We start from the raw sequence: 21390 nt of genomic DNA on the forward strand, positions 1-21390 counted from the left end.
ACTCCAAATAAACACAATAAACTTAGTGTGTGTACTTCGCGTGCGGCTCTCGCGAGACTTTGACATCCGGACGGTTACCATCAAAACACAGACGTCAAACATTGGTAGATTTGGCATTATTATTTAGCGTATTTGAATTTTTTTATTTTATTTTGCATTTAATTTTTACTCTTATCGTCTTGTAAATAATGTATGTATGTCTACTATATCTAAAGTGCGTTCAAACGTAAAATAATAATATTAAACGGCTAGAAATGCATATTTGATGAATGCAGAACAATTAATAATTATCTATAAATATGGAAGACTGTGACGTTGAATTGTTACAACGAAATCCTTACGTAGCCAACTGAATTTATTTGCTCTTATTGATCATTTTATTTTTCTATCTGATTTGATCTATTTGTCGATCTTATCGGTCATTTTAGTGACATACATCGACGTATATACTGTATATAGCATATATATATATATATATATATATATATATATATATATATATATATATATATATATATATATACTTTCTTATTCACGTTTAAGCAATTACGTTTGTTTCTCTTGCTTTATATTCTGCAAAATAGTAAACTGTCAATTGTTCCTAAATAATGTTATCTAAAAATATAACAAACATATTCACATCGGATGACGTCACTCTTGCACGTGATAGTCACTTCTACAACCTGATTACTACCTGAAAATATTGCATTTCTAACCAGATAAGAGTACATTTTAAGATATTGCATGATAGCTATCCAAAAAAAGGTCTAATTGCTACTTTTGCCAATTTAAATGTACTATGTAAAATAGAGACAGAAAGTATTTTTTTTTTTATTAAACTTTATTGTCATTGTGCAAAATACAAGTACAGAGCCAATTAAATGATCTGTCTCCCTTTATAAACTAACATTAATAATATAGAGTTAATATTACCATTGAAAGATTTGTTTTTCTATTATTTAAGTACGCTCACAAAAATAACGTTTTGCACATTTTAAATGTATTTATTTTTGATGTATAATCAATTATATCTTAATCTAATATTTTTCTGTGTTTCTCCTATGCAGTGCAAAAAAAAAAAAAAAAATGGCACCAAGACACGTCACAGTTAAGCATCCGTCAAAATAAAAGTCCCCAGTTGTCAGCGTGCCCCAGTATATACAAATACAATTATTATACCGTGACATTAAACTATTTTTGGTGGATTGGATTTTATTTTTTGCATTTAGATGGTAGCACATTCTTGGATGTATAAACACACGTAACTCATGTCTCATCAACACTGTTTACAAAGGAAATATCCAAATATTTCAGGGAAGAACAATTATAATATGAAATATCTTTGAGATATATTTCTGTTAAGACAGTGATAAAAGCAGAGTCTGAGCGAAGCATTAATTACAGCTAATATGTGGTATTTGATGGAGTTCACTCGATAAAAGTCCCCTGGTATACTCACCTAAAGCATTTAAACCTCTTCATGCTCAAACTGAAAAAGCAAAGGGAATACATTTAAACAGAATTAAACATTTGACTCTAGCCCAATTTAATTGACACAAACAATTTGTCACATTGTTGTCTTTACAGGCTTGTACACCAGATCAAAATAATTGAATGTTTTATCTTAGTATGGTCCTTATTCTTGCATTAAATGTCTTTTACATGGAATGATAACTGTTGTTGTGACAAGCCAGGTTGGAGTCAGATCCCTTTTCATTGTCAAATAGAAAGATCTGACCCATTCAACAAATCACTTAAATAAATAAAAATCAAAAGGAAACACTTTCAAATCTAACTATGATCCAGCATCAAGAAATAATATATATATATATATTTTTTTTGTACAAACTTTGGCCAGTCAAGATGAACCATATGCAAAAGTTAGAGTATGTTTTACGCACCAAAATTCATAGACAAGTTGAATGGTCAAAATGAATATTTCTCAGTGCACAACAACCCCCCAAAATATAGAAAAGGAACATCAAAAATCAAGCAGACATTTGCTGGTATCAGCAGCACATCTCAGAATCTAAAACAATTATGCTTTCAGCCGATATATTTAGGTTATGCTCTTCACAAAGTCCAATAACGTTGCATCTAACAGAGCTGTTGAACGACGCCCAGTTAAAATTAAGAGCACTGGTGCTTACGAGAGGAATGTTGAATTCATGGAATAGAAATCATGTTAACTTTTAAAAAACAGAGCACTATGAAGAACCACTTCAAGGCGGTAAACTACATTTTAAATCAGCGGCGTGGAGGTCACTTTTACAACGTTCTCTCGGTGCGTCTCAGGCGTTGAGAGCTCTCCAGCGGTCACTGTCGATGCTGTTGATGCTGTTTCCTACGCCGTACGGTCCAGACACCACGTCGTCCAAGTATGCTCCAGAACCGTCGATCTGCGTGCTGGAGTACGAGCCGTGATCGAGATCCTTCCTGCCAAGACCGGAGGACGAGGTGTTGGGCAGGTGGACGTCGGAGTCTTCTGGTTCATCTATCTGTGACTTGTAGGAGAAGAGGATCTTTGGCTCGGAACTGAGGAGGAACAAAAGCTTAAATTGTTACAGAAAGAAACTTGAAACGCATATATAATAGTAACTTTAACTAGTGGTCGACCAACGTGGGTTTTTCAATCTCAGATACGATATCTAGACAGCACGAGTTAAACATAATACAATTCAACAACAGCAAATCTAATGTACACAAAGATTATAAAGTGAAACAAACACTTATATATCATCAAATATCCATGTGTCATATGTTGTTTGAAAGCTCTCAAAGTGTAGAATACAACCAATCTATTTGTTTTACTCACCGACGAAAATGTAGTGAGTAACAGCTGATTATATGTCTTTGACAATTATGATGGTGTTGCTTATATGCCGTGTTTTTGCTTATAACTTGATTACGTGATTATCCTTTAAACGAGTTCACACACAAGATAATCAGATGTATAGATCATTAGATAATCCACATGAAGCACAATGTTACATATGGTCACCAGGAGATGGCGCCAAATACATGACACAGACTCAATGATGTCTCAAATGACACAGAATGAAACTCATTCTGTGAAATCTCATGACTAAAATCATGTCTGCATGCTATGCAAACCTTTAGTCATTGTTGTGTTTGCATGTGTAATTAGTTCTTATGTACAATTATTATCTTTTATTTGTTTAGAGAGGCTTTTGAACACTATGATTAATTATTTTTGTAACGTTATAACTATTGATTGCTTTGTCATATCAACACAACATTTGTCTCAGATACAGTTGAAATGATTGGGAATTTTTTTTTGTTTTTTTCAGAACCACCTATAGATATAGAGATATATAATGTCAAATAAGAAAAAGGTTTTTGGCTACATTGTTTTATTTTTTTCAGCAGTTTCTTATTTATGTGATTAAACAAGTCGCATTCTTTACAATCATACCAAACATTTGACCCTTGAGAGTTATAAGCCTTTAATTTTGGGTATACCACTGAAACAGGAAATCTTTAAAAACACCTTCAGAGCTTAAAATGTTAAATAGGGCTGTGTGATTTTTTTGGATTAATTTCGAATTTAGTCGTTTTGACACGATTTTTCTTTTTTGTTTTTTTTTTAATCAAGGAATCAAGGTTTTGCATAACAATATTAGCAAACACTATCGTTGAATACGTTAGATAATAAAGAGTTATTTTGATCAACTTTGTGATATGAATTGTAATGAGAAATCATTTCATATTGCTGCTCTGCTCAATGTGTACCACTAGAGGGCGCTGCATGCTATGGACTCTATCGGCAGTGGTTTATGATTATACATACAAATTGTTTGATATACAGTGAGAACTTTCTACATAAACTTGATTGTTTCTAGATAGTGATTTCTAAATAACTTTCTAGTTAGACTTGGTTTAGATACAAATTAATACCTACACTGGCAGAGAAGCATCTTGCAGTTTTCTTATTTTAATGTTCTGCAATTATATAGCGCCTTTTTAACCTTAGCGGTATTCAAAGCGCTTTATACTGCGTCTCATTCACCCATTCATACACCAATGATGGCAGAGCTGCTATGTAAGGTGCTAGCCTGCCATTGGGAGCAACTTGGGGTTCAGTGTCTTGCCCAAGGACACTTCGGCATGTGGAGTCATGTGGGCCGGGAATCGAACCACCAACCCTGCGATTAGTGGCCGACCCGCTCAACCACCTGATCCACAGCCGCTATTAATTAAAATAAAAGTACTCTATTTTTTTAATCATGTAATCCAGATTATATGTAATCCATACTACCCAGCACCACTACCCAGTTTATAATGATTTAAAGAAATCAAAAGATTTGATGCTTAAATGCTTGAAATTATTTTTATAGTGAGTAGTGATCAAAATTGTTATGACTATTTTTTGTGCAAGAAACACTACTAAGTGGACTTTCCCTTAAGTCTCTACCGATTAAACCACTACCAGTCTACAGTTGATCAATGACACTGCAGATTCACAAGAATGTGCCTTTGGGGGGGTGTATTAGCGGACATGACCGTAATATCCTGTGCTGCAACAAGAGAACTAACAGAATCAGCTGACACAGAGGACGTCTGAATCACAGGTGCATCTACATACCCGAAGAATCCTTTGAGGAATGTCACGTAGATCAGAGGAGCAAAGACAGAGAAGTAGAGGAATGTGGTCACGTCCACACAGCTGAAAACACACAGAAAAACAGATACAGTCTCAATCTTAAAGATATAGAAGACTAGTGAACACAAAACAATCTAGCTATGCAAGCACGATTTGTGCATCATTGTGTTCTTAAATGCGTCAGAGCGCAAGTCATAACACAACGCATTCTGGCCATAGACAAATCATTTGCAGGTGTGGGTTGGCGCTGTTTTGGCGGCATGAGGGGGACCTGCATAATATGAGGCAGGTGGTTTTATATGTTGTGGCTGATCGGTGTATATATATATATATATATATATATATATATATATATATATATATATACATATACATATATATATATATATATATATATATATATATCACACACACACACACACACACACACACACACACACACACACACTACAGGTCAAAAGTTTTGAAACACTGAAATGTTTCTCAGGATTTTAAAAATAATTTGATCTGAAGGCGTATTCTTAAATGTTGAACTCTTTAATTAAAAGCATGTGTAAATGGCAGGACGTCTGAGGTTAATATGATGCATTTATGAATTTATATCTGTAAACCGCTTATAAGGGGTTACATAAGGCATAAATCATATCTTGCAAATTATAAATGTGATACAATTTTGGGGGAAATTGTCTTAAAAGCATAATAAATATTTAAAAAATATTTAGCTTCGGACACATTTTTTAAAGGCATGATGGTAGAAACAGCCATTTTACATTTTTGTTTCGCAGAGCCAGTAAAAATCAGAAAAGATCCTCAGCATTGAGCCCTGATCGGTGATATTTTAGAGCATTTCTATCTTTATACTGTGCAAGGCTTTGTTTGGAAAATGTTAATAAAGTTACAAATTGTTTTGCTTTCTTTCCTAAGATGGAAATAAATGCAGTTTGACAGGAAAATAAGTATATATGGTGTCAAATTTCAGCATTAACTACAAAAAAATATGCAATTAATCGCGATTAAAAAACACTATCGACTGACAGCGCTACAAATGACACAAGAAATTACTAAATATTAACTCAAATGATAAAATATGTATAATTATCTAAGGATAATGTGCATTATCCTTAGACAATGCTGATGCAAGATTTAAGAATAAACTTGATACTTCTTAACTGACCACGTGGTCACTATTGTGACGCCGATAATCTCAAAATATTGAAATATTTGAGCTATAGACATAAAAGGAAGACATATACAGGAATAATAAAAAAAATGTCCCTTCTCATAAAAAATAAATAAATAATTATATTATTGTCAGGGCACAAAATGAACTCTCGCCAAGCACCAAATGCAAGTAAAAATTGGCTTCAGTGATTAAATAGTGTTAATTGCACACTGGCCATCTGCAACATTAAAGGATATAAATTGCAACATTTAAATCCAAGAATGACAGTCGAACCTTTGCTGATATAGTCACATGAGCAAATCCAAGACTTCACGTCATATAACAATAATTGTAGAAATAGAAAAAATAAAAATACGGCAAACCATTTCCTAGCCAGTAGAAATAGCACCAGCTGAGCATGTGCCATTGAGATGAATAGCTTTAAATCTGGATAACGCTTAAAAATATTAGTTCTTACCACAAGCCTTCAATGATGTCAGCACAGAGCAGAGCGCTGCCCAAACCCTGAACCAGATTCAATACGGCCAGGATCGCAGCGTACACGTAAAAACTCCTTTTGGCTTCGCGAGAAAGACAGAGAAAGAGAAGCTCATCGGAGAGTTAATGATTAAAGATGACAAACAGACAGAGGCAGAGTGATGTGCTTACTTACATGGCAATGAGATTCTCTCTCTGATTGGAGTTTTGGGTAGAATGACTATCAGGGAATACACCTAAAAACACATTTCAAATATGAATAATAACACACAGCTGAAAATAATAAACAAACCAGACTATTCAAATCACTAACCTAGCGTGTGAGCAATAGTAATAGTGATGTTTACCTAATAAAAGGAATATATAAAGAAAGAGATCATTAATTATGTACCAGGAAAAAGAAGCAGGAACTGGCCAACCAGAAGTGCCGCCCACCATGTCCGTAGATGTTGAAGTCTTTGGCCGAGAGGTGTTTATCTGGGTAACGAATCTCCAGAGTCCCCTGAGAGAGTGTATAAATGTGTCTATAAATGTCTTCAGATCATGGATGTACATTATGTCACATATAAGAGCACATACCTGTGTGATGGAGTACGCTAGAGACAGAACTGCAGTGATGGCCAAGACTCGCTTCACACTGGACTTGCTCTCCAGATTACCTGAACAAACGTCACCAAAAAAAAACATGTCGCTCCAGGGTTCCTCACACTTTTTGACCAAAACATAGGTTCATTATGGACAAAAATGGCCATGTCCAAAAACTGTCATAAAAATATTATAGATTTATATTTTTTTCCACTTTCACTGACATAATTTTTTTAACCAGCATCAGCTCTAATCATAATGACCAAACATTCATTCATTTTTAGAATTTTAACCCTTTAAACGCTGGTTTGTTTACATAATGCCACTGTTGTTTTTTTAGGAAAAAATTAAAAATAGTAATTATTTTCAATTTAATAGATGCTAAGCAGAATTTTTTTTCTTTGATTATTAGAGCCTCGGATATGTCAATGATTAACAACAACATTCATTTTGATGCTTTCATATTTTTTATGCAGTATCAGATTTAAAAAAAGCTACCACTCAGGTCCATAATGGACAAAAATGGCCATGTCAAAAAGTGTCATAAAAATATTATAGAATAATATTTTTTCTACTTTCACTGACTTATATTTTAACCAGCATCAGCTCTAATCATAATTACCAAACATTCATTTATTTTCAGAATTTTAACACTTTAAACGCCGGTTTGTTTACATAATGCCACTGTTGTTTTTTATAAAAAATATAATAATTATAATTATTTTCAATTTAATAAATGCTAAACAGAATTTTTTTATTTTTATTATTAGAGCCTCCGGCACACTCACACAATTATATATTCATAATGTATCTAATTGGCTCTATAATATGCATAAGCCAAAAACAACAGAAAACAACAACAAAAGCGATGATATGCCAAACCTGAAAAAATGGCACGATCTGATAAAAAAATATTTAAAATGTAAATTTTGAAGCCTTGCCAACATAATGAAAGCATGTTAAACAAGATTGCATAATTTTATAGTTAAATGGCACTGGAATTAAAAATCGCAGTTTTAATGGGTTTCAATGTGCCATTTTTGTCCAAAACGACGCTAAGAGGGAGTATTTTGTGTAACTAGTGCAAAAAATATTTTTTTAAAGAAAATAGGGTGAAATATTAAAATTCCAATAAAAATTCACACCTGTGGAAACTTTTATGCAGTTAGCATTAACACAGACAAAGTTATCAAAAAAACAAAACTGAAAAAGCCAAAAATGTCCACAAGGATGCACAAGGGTTAAAATGTACAAATGTCATGTATTCGATCAATAAATATGACGTCTTGAAATTGCATATTGTTACATATTTATTGTTTACGTGCATACTTGTTTACTTGCTTACTGTTTACAAATATTTACACTGACTTGTAGAGCAAGTGCTAAAGTGGTACTGTCTCTTTAAAACAGCGGCAGTTCAGCGATTCTGTTGAGCACATATTAACGTGAGTGAAGTCGCGTGATTTCTTTCCGCATCCGTGCTATGCGTGATTAGAATTAAATGTTTCTATTTTTGATGTGATTTACTCACACTGTAAAAGTTGAGTTAAAGATCAATCTTGGCATTAAAGAATCCATATCGAGAACAAATGAAGATCGTGATGCCCTACTCACGAAGAGCAATTTCTAGCCAATTAAAAATGTCAGAGCACGACATAGCTACAAATATGTGTGACTATTTAACGAATACAATTAATGCTGTAGAGACCCAACAAGCGTGCGATAGAGACTAAACAGCAGCCAGAGAAAATTTAAAAAAAATTACATTTTAAACTTCAGTATTCAATGTTTAGAGGCAGACTGATATATCGGTTTTATCGATTAATCTGTGCTGATAGTTGCTTTTTGGAACTGTCGGTTATCGGCAAAAGTCTATGTTGATAGTTGCTGATAGTTTTTTCACCATTTTGTCATTTCAAAATAAGAGTCCTCATGTGTTTCTGGCTTGTTTACATGTAAAAATCCTGCGTTATGGATCAAATCTGAATTTTTTCTGGTTATTATTGGTATTTTGGTTGAACTAAAAAACTGCATCTTTTATTCATTTTGGACTCTTTGTCTTTGCCTGCCTTAATAAAGAAAGTATCTTTTTTTAAATTAATAGAATGTCAAAAAAAAATTTATATAACATTCTTTCTACACAATGGCGGGCGAGACAAAGAGTCCAAAATGAATAAAATCCCAGATGCAGTTTTTTCAAGATTTGATGCATAACACAGGACTTTTAAAGGAGCAATATGTAACATTGACATCAAGCGTTTAAAATGGGTACTGCAGTCCAAATTCAAAATATTGGAGAGAGTTGTCTCCCCTGTCCTCTCCTCCCCAGGCTTGAAGCTCATGCGGGTTGCCAGGTTGAGGACACGCAACAGGAACGAGCAAACTGACAATGGCAAGCGACGATGTTTCTATTGTTTGCAAATTATAAACCAACTCATGTGGATTTTTTATAACTCTGTCAATGTTAGCTAGATGTACTGCTGGCTTCCGTGGCTGCAGCATGCTGTGTGAGCCCGCTAACTTGTTTAAAATCTGGCAACCCGGGGTGTCGAAATACTATTGGGAAATGGGCAGTGGGCGGGATCACACAGGCCAAAACACAAACAGAAATTCCGTCCCGGAACGGACATTTCAGAGTACAATATACTGGCTGCAGCATTGTTTTCGGAGAAACCAGTATTTCAACTTGGCAAGTAAAAATCTCCTAAATCTCTGATAACATATTATGATAATGTTATGCTTTAGTACAGTAGATATAAAACATATTGCTCCTTTAAGTATAAACAAGACCCAAACACACCGGGGACTCTTATTTTGAAATTATGAAGACGATCAGCAACTATCACCATAGATTTTTGCGATAACCGATAGTTCCAAAAGGCAACTATAGCTAATGATTAATCAGTAAAATATATATATTAGTCTACTACTAATGCATAGTGTCACATAATGCACTTGCAATGTACACTTAAGTTTCACTTGCCAATAAAGTTTGATATAAATATAATCTGCCCATTTGATCCTATTATTTAAAAAAGTCCACAGGAAAACCCAACTTTTAATTACAGCATGTCCATTGATCTTATGGCATGTACTGTATACACACATTACTGTATACCCGTAAAAATGTGTCTAATTAACTAATTATTGTAAAACTGAACATTTTACCATGTTTATATTACATTAATTCAAATAAATGATTCTTTGAGACAAAGGAAATATATTTATGATTAGATTGTAATGTTTGTTTTAATGTATGATGTACCACAATTACTCACAGATTAATTAGTAATTCAAAGCCCTAATAAATTTCACTATATACATTTTTGTGGCTTTTCCCAGGCCTGACAATGCCCAATTTCAAATGTCCTGGTATTTCCATAGAATAATTAGAAATGATTCAAAATAGAAATGTATCAAAATAATGCAACCAAAATAAACCTGTTCTTATCAAACTCAGAGTAAAAGGTAGAATCTATCGTGCCACTGCTAAACAGAAACAGTAATAAACATCCAGAAAGCAGCAACATACCGAAAGCCAATCCCAGAATGATGACACTAAGCTCAATAGCCAATAAAAAGAACCTTGTGATCTCCCAAAGCACCTATAAACACAAACACAGATATTAGCAATGGCACTTTTATTATGCTTGACAGCACCTGAAACACTTTCACTGAATGGAAAAGAACATTCGGCTAAACATCTCGTTTTGGAGCAGCATGAGTCTGAATAAATATTTGTGTGAACTATACCTTTACTCCAAGAAAGACAGAAGTCAATCGGAAGTCGGCATTCCGATGACTCAGTAAACCTGTGTTTAAGTGTGTGTTTTACCTTATCTATGAGTGTAGCAGCAGTAGATGTGCTGACAGTCATGGACACTATAGCGCGAGTGATTCCTACAGCCGCCACGACAAATACCTGAACAACACAAAAGAGAGAGTTATAACAGTCTGATGAGTAAACCTGAATGCATTACTCTCAGATTCCCAACACACAGGTGTGTCATTCAAATGTTCACATTTACGTTCCCCCTCATTTCTCTCTCAATGAAATTCAAACTTCCACATTGCAGTTTCAGCACAGCAGAAGTGGAACGTTCCGGTGCATACCAGTATATAGAACGCCACGAATATGGGGCTGGAGGTGAGACGGATCTTTGCACGAGCGGAAGGAAGCTTCCACATCAGGAATATGAGGAACGCCACATTTGGGATGAGCAGCGTTAGATCCCAGAAACGAACACTGAGAGAGAACCAGACACAAACAGATCAGCACTGCAGGAGTACTTCAGATTTACTGCCAAGAGAGAGTTTGTCAACAAGCTGTTTATTAACCATGTTCAACAGAAACAGCACGGAAACAATCGGATTATTCCTGTAATAATAGCGCACACACACACACACACACACACACACACACACACACACACACACACACACACACACACACACACACACACACACACTTAAAACAGGAATGTCCACTTTCAACTGTGATGGAAAGTACCTATTTACCCACATATAAAAACTGATCATTCAACAACATTATAGTGTATAAATATGACTTTTGATTTTTTTTTTTAAATGACCACACTGGGATTTAATTAAGGACTTGCTTCTCAAGTAAATGTGTCTTAAGGATTTTTAGACTATTTTTAATGGAAAACGAGACAAAAATACTTTATAACAACAGGATTGTTTGCAGTGAATTTCTTTACTGAATTAAACTTAATAAAATGTACAATTTTTGACCCTTTAATTCAGTGAATGTCATTTGGAGGTATTTTAAAAAGATTATGTTTTCCTCTTTATTGTTAGTAAGCACGTTTAATACAACCTTTTAAATCGGGGCACAAGCTGAATAATCGGTTAAGGACTAATGATTAATCATTGCAATAATCGCAGAATAATCGTTAGATTAATCAATTAGCAAAATGATCATTAGTTGCAGCCCTACACATAACAAAGCAATAATTAGCAATCTATCTGAATCATCATAGTAAAAGGAGCGGCGGATGTAACTGAGCGTTCAAAACAGCCTGCATAGTGAATTATATTACGCGGCAAGAAACGTAGCCCGAGCAGCAAAGCCTACCTTGTGCGGTTTATTTTGACCAACAGAGGGGGCTGCTCGCTATAGCAGATTAAATGCATTCGTCTTCCTTCACTGATGATTTGGTTGGGCCAGTTTTGCCATTAACCCTTTCATGAGTAGGTTCTAAATTCCCCTGAATGCCCCACAGAGCGAGTTATTTTCACGCATGCAACATTATGTTCGTAAGAATGCAAAGAATACAAAAACAGTTATTAACTGTCACATATATGTGACGATACCCATGAAAGGGTTAAGAACAGGACTATGCAATTGAAGAGAATTATCATCCTTGTTATCATCTCATATTGTATGGAATATTGTATTTTTTAACCCTAATCCCCATTAGTATCTCCACAACAGGTGAAAAGTCCTAAGTTCCCCTACAGAACACATCGTTCTTGTAAAATAAAATCAAACTCTGCTTTGAAAACTCACTAAACTTTTTCTTTGATGCTTATTTACATGAAACAACAAGAGAATGTATCAAATAAAAATTCCAATAACAAAATAATAGTTATACGGTTTCTCTTTCCATACAATTTGCTGATTTGTGAAGGCAGATGTTATTTTTAAACAAAGAGAGGAAGTTCTTAAGGCCAACCCCCCCCAAACATTGTATTATCTCTGAAAAGCCCAGGATGTCCTCTTTAGGACGCAACAGATCCTGGTGCATCGTGCATGTATGGTCATAAACAAATACCCTCCACAGAGGACCAAACTGAATTCCGGGGTCCCGTGAGGATAAGAAGTAATCGTATTTTATATACAGAGGACAGTCCCATTTGTGCAGAATCGAAAGCAGAACTGAAAGCTCGTGTTTTTAAATAACGCATTTCATGGGCCTCACAGGTCTGACACTTCAACACGATCATCTGTATGTTAGGAAAACTGTTCCGTGTATGTGATTTCAATCTGTATCAGGAATTAAAACATGGCAAAGAGCCCAGACAGAAACTACATTCCCAGTTTCCCATAACTCAGTGTCTCATAACACATACTCGGGTAATGCTGTAGCTTCATTAAACCATAATAAAAACAGGTTATGCATATAGAATAAAATAAACTAGTGCCTTTATTCAAAGTGAAAATGGCAAAACCTGCAATCGGTTCCCCAGCAGATTTGACGAAACTATGAGAAATAACCCATGTCTTTTGGGGGTGTGATAAGATCCAGGAGTTTTGGTTGAAGGTTCAGATCCTTGTGAGTGATGTATTGGGCTTTCATTTTACCCCAGACTCTGTATTTTGGGCGATGGAGCGGTCATCGACGTTGAGAACAGACACATAAAGAGTTGTGTCCTAACTAGCGTCATGATCGCCAGACAGGTTCTTTTAAGGGGTTGGAGGTCGGCTGGAGTGCCCTCATTTCATGAGTGGTGCTCGGAGATGGGGAGGGTGGCGGCCTTTGAAGAAGGGTCGTTTAGAAGATTAGGAAAATTGAATATATTTATGGAGAAATGGGGCGAATATCTGACATTGCTGGACGTGTACTTATTATTATTATTTAATTTGTGTGTGTGTGTGTCTATAATCATGTGTATATACTCTTATGTGACCACATTGATTCCATATATATATATATATATATATATATATATATATATATATATATATATATATATTTTATTTAATTTTTGTAGGAAATTTTAATTACCAAAAATGTTGATGAAGCTTTTAACACATGCTTCTTTGGATTTGCACTTATATATCCTAAATATACTAGAAATTTGGACACATAGGCTACTTTGCCTACATTTATCCCGTGAAACGACCATACCTCGAGTCTCCGATGTCCTCGTACAGGATCTGCAGACACTTGTGTGGTTTAGTGATGTTGATTTCATGATCTGGAATAATTTCAGAGCTGTTTTTCGTAGTGGGAAACACACTGGTATTGCTATAGTGAGTAAACCGCACCACCTCTGTCACCGTCACCAACATGCTGGACCAAACCACTACAAGAGACAAACCACTTTAATTAATAATCACATGCATGCTTTATATTTAAATATGCACATATTTCTTGAGCTAATAGTACATGTATGCAAACAGTCACAGAACTTAATCTAACTAGACATGAAGCATGTAATATATATTAAACAGTCTGATGCATGGTAGACAGATCAGTCATTTTTAACCATTTAGGGTGTGATGTTACATGCAAACCACCATGAGTGATTAACTTGGTTACATAATTATTTACAAATGATCTCTTTATATGCTAATGCACATTATTTATGACTAAATAGCTCATTAAAGTGTTAAATGCGCCATTTACCTCTCAAACTTTCTCAATTTGAAAAACAAAAACAAACAAACAAACAAATAATTACGATATTTTTGAAATTGTGCTTTAATAATGTAGTTTAATATAGTGCACAAATCATTAGATATTCACAGTAGATATGTACAGGCATAACTTCTCAAATTTGTATCTAATCCTTTAAATTACGCTAATAAAAAACGATTCAAAAGTGCAGATGATACATTGAGGAATCAAAAGGTTTACAATGTATCAAACTTACTCAGCTGGAATGTGTGTATTAATGTATGGCGTTACATAACATGTATGTAAACAAAGGTCCATGTAAACAATCTCAGCACTTATTGATCCAAATAAAAATATAAATCTGAAAATAAAAGGGAATCTTTCTGTATCTAGGTTGCACGTATGTAATATGCTTATATTACATTATATCATGTGACACATCACACACGTACACTGAACTGCATTCAGCTGATAAAACACACAAACACGACTCACCTTTAACTGCTGCTGATGATGATTTGAGATCAGAGGCTGACGTGCTCCGATATTAATGTGATCATACCGTTTAATTGAGGCATAATAACTTAAGTCCGTGTCTCGGTTGTTTACAGACAGAATGAAACTGACGCGTCAGACGCCTTGCTCTTGTCAGATTGAAGTCAGCGTGAAAGCCGTTAACGTAACAAAGATGGCCGCCGTCCATGCTACACTTCAAAATAAAAGCCTCGTGGAAAAAAATTCAAGATGCCAAAGACGCTATCTGTGAGACACTTTAAAATAAAAACTCCTCATATTTAAAGAGATTATGGCCACCCTGAAAAGGGAGCCTACAATGTTAGCACAGAGTAACATAACGCCATGGTCCCATAGATATTCTATGGGTGGTACAATGGCGAGGAGAAAAGAGACCGTTCTTTTTGAATGGATATCTATGGAGGAGATGCTTCCAGATGCTGAATAAACTGCTTTTCTGAAAAAGTTAATCACTTTATGAATTGACCACCTGTCTGCAAATCTTCAACATGTTTTACACTAAACAATCCTTTTGGAGTGAACTACGTGTGGAGTTTACTACGATACATTTGCTGTTTTATAATGGAAGTCATGGATGATTTTGCCACAGGTAATTGTCAGTTTACATTAGCAACACGCTAGCTGACCATTACACTCTCCACTATCGTAAGCGTGAAGGTTGTTTCCACAGTATAGAAGATTCCTGCCACCATATCTACATTTTATAAAATAATAATAAAAAACAAACTAACAAAAAAACAACATTACTTTTAAAGTGAAGGATAAAGGCCGAAACATACTTCAAGCAAGTCAACTGCCTACATTTTTGGATTTAGTCCGTATGTGGTAGATGAGTCGATAGTTAAGGAGTGGGGAGAGACATGGAGAAAAAAACAAGTTTGTTTGAATGGACTGGGGACAAAAAGTCAACTGTATTTTTCAAAAACAAATTCAACTCAAATTGCTGCCAGAGTCCGCCATGACAGTTGATAATTGAAAGAAAATCCATCCTAGCGGCAACGCTGAGAATGCAGCGCGTATTTCCGTTGTATTATGAATTGTGCGCTGACAAATTTCACAATGCAACGGCGTCTGAAATCGAGCTTGCGTAGCAAGATGCGTCTGCATTCATGTACTTGCTTGGAGTATGTTTGGGACTTAAGGTTCCTTGCACCTTAAATATATCAGAGCGTACACAACTTAAACATTTATTTAAAAAAAAAAAATTCAAACATAGTTTTAAAGGTGTCAAATAGACTTCTCAGGATTACAATTACATGACCTGAAAAAAATGTGCCTTTTCATAAAAATGTCAAAATATTTATATTTATTGATATGAAAAAATAATAATGATTTTTTTTTAAATTGTCGATCTGGACAAAAAAATTTACATCATAACTTTGACCCAGATGTTATTGTTTGTTTTATTTGTAATTTCAGATACAAGTAGTAATGAACATGTTGCAAGAAAAGCACAGAACAACAACGGTATTAACATTGTATTAAATGCAAAACAATTTAATTTAGCCCTGCATTCAATTCAACAAATGTGACTTTTTCCTCATGCTAACATTTAAATGCAACATCGTATACCTCTTATGAATTGAGAAATACTATATTTGATTAATTGAAATATTGCAAACTGATAAAATACTGAAAATATGTCTTTCCAAAATAATTCTAGAGGATTTTGAAAATCTACCTATTGAACAAACTGTACCTCTATCCCTCACAGCCTCATTGGCATTCCCATTAAATTAAATATGCGGTGTACCCTGACTAAGGTCCATTGTAAGGTGTGAGTGTAGCTAAGAATTAAGATTAAATCACTAGCTCACTGTTATGTGTGCTTTGGGTTGCCCAGACATCATCCGAACACCCAGATACAAAGGCTTTGTGAAGTTCACTTTAAAGGTGTGCAGTTCAGTTTTTTCCCCACTTACATCACTAACACTATAAAATGCTAGAGTACCATGACTAAAGCTAAGGCGTATCTCCACTCTCTTCAGAGATGGTGTGCGTCTAAGTGGTATGTCCTTTCCTTTTTCATAGGCCCTCAGCAGGTTATCACAGTACACGAGGCACCAGGATCCAGTACTGCTCTCCAGACCACTTCCAGAACCAGAACAGGGAAGTCCTCCATAACACACAGCCATAACCCAGGAGCAACCCTCAGCTCGCAAGCTCCAGAGATGCTCTCCTCTGGAGAAGTTCTGGGAGCTCAGAGCTTGGAAGAAGCTAGTAAACCTTTGGGAACTGGCTGGATAGGGCTGCTTTGCAACACTAAAAGATACTGTTTTAAGATCTTCAGACAAGACCAGGTTGGGGTGGATGGTGTCAGGGTCAAACGTCACCTCCGAAGGGTTGAGAACAACACGTAAAGCTCGCTGAGCAGATCCAAGCCCAAGACGGAGTTGGGTATTATGGAGCTCAATTTCCATACAGACTTTTTTCAAATTGGTGTATAATTCCATATCACTTGGAAAATCCTCTAGAGGCTCCACATTCAAGTTGGAAAATTGGGATTCAATTTCTTTGACTCCATCACTAAAACACGAGGCATCTTCCTCACCCATCAGAGCATTTATCTTGACTTCAGCCATCCTAATCTGCTTTTGGAGGTCTGAGATTTTATGCACTCTATTTTGTGCAGCATCTTCTCTGGGCTTCAACGCAACCTCAAGAAGCTTCATACCAGCAACGCTGTAGGTCTTAACTAGCTCTGCCATTTCCTCCAGTATGCTGCCAATCTCCTTTCTCAGATCAGTATGTGTCTCCTTGACTGCAGCCTCTCTGTCCTTCTCTTTAGACATCAGATCATCCACTAGAGTAAGCTTTTCTTGGAGACTAGTCACGATGGGAAGTAATCTAGACCTGCGTTCACTTCCTTCAGTCTCCAAAAGATTGTCCTTACCAAAATCTGCTGACAAAGATTCATCAGCCAAGTAGATATCTTCTTCATTGTTTGTTCCATCCTCTCTCTCAACATAGTGTCCTGAAGACGGTTCATCATTATGGTTGACGATCTTGTCTTCTACACTTGATTGAACTTCACTACTGACTTTAAGTTCATAGTTGTCCTTGTAGTTCTCAACAATTGTTTTGAGTTTGACATTTCTCGGTAGGGTCTCTGGGCTGAGATGTTGCTCTCCACACACTGGACAGCAAAGTTCTTGATCAGATCCAGAACTTTTATCACTTTCAGGTGTTTCCAGACAAGTCAGACAGAAACTGTGACCACAAGGAAGAGTGACCGGGTCAACGAATAGATGGAGACAGATGGGGCAGGTGAGCTCTGACTCTAAATAGCCCTCAGAAGATGCCTGTGCCATGATGACCTCTGGTAACTGTGTAATACAGATGGGGTGGGGGGATATGTAATTAAATATATGGCATTTTGGTTTAAATGCAAAGTTGTGTAGCAATTGCTGCAGTGCACGATTTATGAAGTAACTTTCAGGTGAGTCAATTAATTAATTTTTGGGGCACAATCTGTTGAGGTTCGCAACAGTTTGTCTTATGGCATACCTGGCTCAGTTAGCTAAACGTTAGTCTCAGCCTAAGGCCATGTCCACACACCAACACGTTTTAATTGTAAAATGCATCAAGCCTGTTTACATGCACCGAAATACACTGATATCTATTTATTTTAAAAAATCCAACAAAGCAAGAAATCCCACATTTACATGGGATTTGATAAGTTGGTAAGAAAGCCGGTAAAGGTGTTTACATGCAGCGTACAATCAGGTAATGGGCAAAGATCTAACAGTGTCGACAGGTGTATTCTTAAGCCATTCATGACCTTACACAGATAAAGGAAAGCCGTTTACTGTGTTTACATGACAACACACATTATAGGCTTATTCAGCATAATTGATGAAGGAATGTGCATGTAAAGGTGCTCATTGATTTTGCTACGTTTATACCTCTTATTCACCACTGATAACGTAGACTTTCGAAAACATTCTCTCTATTACCACATACTTTGGAACATGATAACGTTAGGAAACTGTTAGAAAATGAGTGTGGACGTGGCCTCTGATGGATAACCCACAGTCCGTTCACTGATGTCTGATGCATATTGCTGAAAACTGGAAAGCACTTTCTCAATCTAGAAAATGTAATCTGATGTAATCTAATCTGGCTGTCTTCACACAATTTCTGGGAGTAAGGGCACCACAGGCTTTCCACCAGTCTGTCTGGAAACCAAGTTGTGTTTACAAGGTTCAGGGGTTGATATAGTGGTTTGTTCTTCAGTCTGACACAGAACTAATAACTGGAGTTGACAGAGTTTGCCATGTTAGTGGCATATGTGTTTTTTTATTATTATTTCTGTGAAAAAATCAGTGCTCAATACATCTGGACGGATAGAAATTCTCTTTTTTATACAGCTGTTTGCGGAGATTGCCACGCCATTATTTGAATTTTTTCCCACACTGGTATAATATAGACAAAGCCCTTCTACCAAGGCAGAGTCTAAAAGGTTAGCATAACTTGGTGATCCCATAGAGATTCTATGGGTGGTATACTGGCAAGAGACCAAAGGCTGTTATTTTTGAATGGGTGTCTATAGAGAAGATGCACTGAATAAACATATTTTGTAGGAAACAGCTCATCACTTAATGAACTCACTGCCTGTCCGCTAATCTTCAACATGTTACACTAAACAATCCTTTTGGAGGGAACTATGTGTGGAGTTTATTACGATAAAGAGAAGACAGGTAGGTGTTAGTTTATGGCTCTCCCATGGCTGGACTGGTAAACTGGCATACCAGGCATTTTCCCGGTGGGCCAACGCACTTTGGGGCCAATCAGGAGAGGACTGGACATCGGGAGAACTGAGGGTTCCGGTGGGTCGTCCGCGAACCGGGCCGAATGGGCCACCACGTTATGCAGAACGGACCAAAAATGGCACCGCGATATGCAATAAAGGACAGTGAACACCCCCCCTCCCCTCTTGGCTCAAACCCCCCCTCAACAGAATCTCTGTTATAGATCTTACTCATAGCGCCATTTGTTTTGACTGGTATGAAAATAAGGCTGTGAGGGAAAGACTAAAATTCCCTTCAATGGCATGCCCTGTATAAATATCCTAGATTACATCTCATTTTTACAGCTTGTGTATTCGGCCTACTATATATTTGGCATTATAGACCTTATTCACAGTAGCGCCATCTTTGATTTTTGATGGGAATGAAACCCAGATAGCACACATACATCCCCGAGATGTCCATTTTAGATCTTTTGATCTGGAGAGCATCACAATCTGATAAACATCCGCTAAACATATTAAAAAGATCAGATTTATTAACAAATCATAAACATCTCTTTAAGACATCTGAGAGGAAACAGATACAATAGATATTATGAGTAAAAGACATAAAATAGGCATCTGGGAGATCGATGTGTGCTATCAGGGAAACAATGCTGTGAGGGATGGACTTGTCTCTTCAATGAAATACACTGTAAAAAGCTATCAAAACGTTCCTAACTCACATCTAATGTTCCACAACTATTGTTGTCTAGAGTTTGTTGTCTACTGAAAAATCTTGGAACGATATTGTTTAATGTTTCGTCAGCATTTCGATCCAAAAACACTTTAAACAACTGTACAACCATTTGAAAAGACTGTGAGTATCCCTAACAGCCTCGTGTCATTCCCGCCAAAAATCAAAGATGGCGCTCGCTACTCTTTCAAACGACCTCGCCACTAGATGGCGCGTAAAACCAAAACGAACAATGGTTGTTTACATGTCAGTCAAAGTGTCTCTTCCTGTATAAGTGGGCGGTTCTTGGCCAGCTACGGTGTATAAAATATAATGTTGTCCTTATTTTTATCGCATGTTCTCAGACTTTGGCTCAGCCCTATTGATTCATGATAAAAATACACATTTAGCTTACCTATAACTTGGATGAAAATCGATGCAGATACGTGTAAAGCGAAACAACTGCTAGATGACGAAGTCAAACGGTCAGATGAAACGAAACGCGCAGTTGACGCGTGTGGTTTGTTTCTATTTCCTGTATTCCGTTTCTATAAACACAAACGGCCATATAACGGGTGTAGAACTCGGTGCATCTTCTAGTTTTGTTTTCCTGCAGTCAGTATTGCACCGCCTACATTGCACCCTTATTACTACATAACCCAGAGATTCAGATCTCGCGCACACATCTATTTTAATAATACCACAATATTCCAAATTATTCCGCCATTATAAGTGACCTTGACTAATTATCGTGGCAGAACATGGAACATTGATGGCATCAGTAACATGGTTACTTATTTACATGGTTCTCCACTATATATCATTAATATCACGGTGCATGTGCAAAAACATGTTATTCTTTTGTTAGTGAGTATAATTCACTTACCAGCACTTTCCCTCTTGCTTACTCTTCTGTTACAGGTACACAAAGATTCACTGCCCCAAACAAGGCATGTGAGACAAACAGTCATTCATCACGCAACAGACTGTGACTGCAGCACAATAGCTACATCTGTTAATCATGCAAACTGGTCTGAATTTACAGCCCCTCCACACCTTTATTTAATCATACACAAACTCTTGATGCTTCCTGCTTGAGCTGTACAACAGCATGTCAGCTATATTACTATTTACTGGCAACATTTACTCAAGATA

General features: G+C 36.2%; 2 protein-coding genes across 3 annotated transcripts; both read right to left on the minus strand.

Moving 5' to 3' along the window:
• Nucleotides 1–858: 858 nt before the first annotated feature.
• On the minus strand, nucleotides 859–14903 carry tpra1 (transmembrane protein, adipocyte asscociated 1). The gene is made up of 11 exons (XM_052129881.1): nucleotides 14732–14903; nucleotides 13745–13922; nucleotides 10983–11115; nucleotides 10705–10791; nucleotides 10402–10474; nucleotides 6864–6943; nucleotides 6676–6786; nucleotides 6460–6520; nucleotides 6265–6367; nucleotides 4607–4687; nucleotides 859–2535 (listed from the first exon to the last, which is right to left on the minus strand). Exons 2-11 carry the CDS (start codon nucleotides 13906–13908, stop codon nucleotides 2292–2294), a joined length of 1137 nt encoding a protein of 378 aa, XP_051985841.1. The 5' UTR covers nucleotides 13909–13922; nucleotides 14732–14903; the 3' UTR covers nucleotides 859–2291.
• A 1256-nt stretch (nucleotides 14904–16159) lies between these two features.
• Nucleotides 16160–21293, minus strand: trim107 (tripartite motif containing 107). 2 transcript variants are annotated; one of them, XM_052129861.1, is made up of 2 exons: nucleotides 21122–21293; nucleotides 16160–18096 (listed from the first exon to the last, which is right to left on the minus strand). In XM_052129861.1, the coding sequence occupies exon 2, from the start codon at nucleotides 18079–18081 to the stop codon at nucleotides 16579–16581; it is 1503 nt and encodes a 500-aa protein (XP_051985821.1). In that variant the 5' UTR covers nucleotides 18082–18096; nucleotides 21122–21293; the 3' UTR covers nucleotides 16160–16578. The 2 variants fall into 2 exon arrangements, with proteins under 2 accessions (XP_051985821.1, XP_051985822.1); XM_052129862.1 differs by lacking the exon at nucleotides 21122–21293 and adding an exon at nucleotides 20651–20834.
• Nucleotides 21294–21390: the final 97 nt, after the last annotated feature.

Source organism: Xyrauchen texanus, chromosome 7, assembly GCF_025860055.1.
Source record: "Xyrauchen texanus isolate HMW12.3.18 chromosome 7, RBS_HiC_50CHRs, whole genome shotgun sequence".
Classification (NCBI taxonomy): Eukaryota; Metazoa; Chordata; class Actinopteri; order Cypriniformes; family Catostomidae; genus Xyrauchen; species Xyrauchen texanus.

Excerpts from the sequence above, each read along its gene's own strand:
- tpra1 (XM_052129881.1), bottom strand. The coding sequence starts at position 13,908 with ATGTTGGTGACGGTGACAGAGGTGGTGCGGTTTACTCACTATAGCAAT. Across the intron at positions 10,475-10,704 it reads CTGCTACACTCATAGATAAG|GTGCTTTGGGAGATCACAAG; the intron begins GTAAAACACACA and ends TTGTGTTTATAG. Across the intron at positions 2,536-4,606 it reads TTCCTCAAAGGATTCTTCGG|TTCCGAGCCAAAGATCCTCT; the intron begins GTATGTAGATGC and ends GTTCCTCCTCAG.
- trim107 (XM_052129861.1), bottom strand. The coding sequence starts at position 18,081 with ATGGCACAGGCATCTTCTGAGGGCTATTTAGAGTCAGAGCTCACCTGC.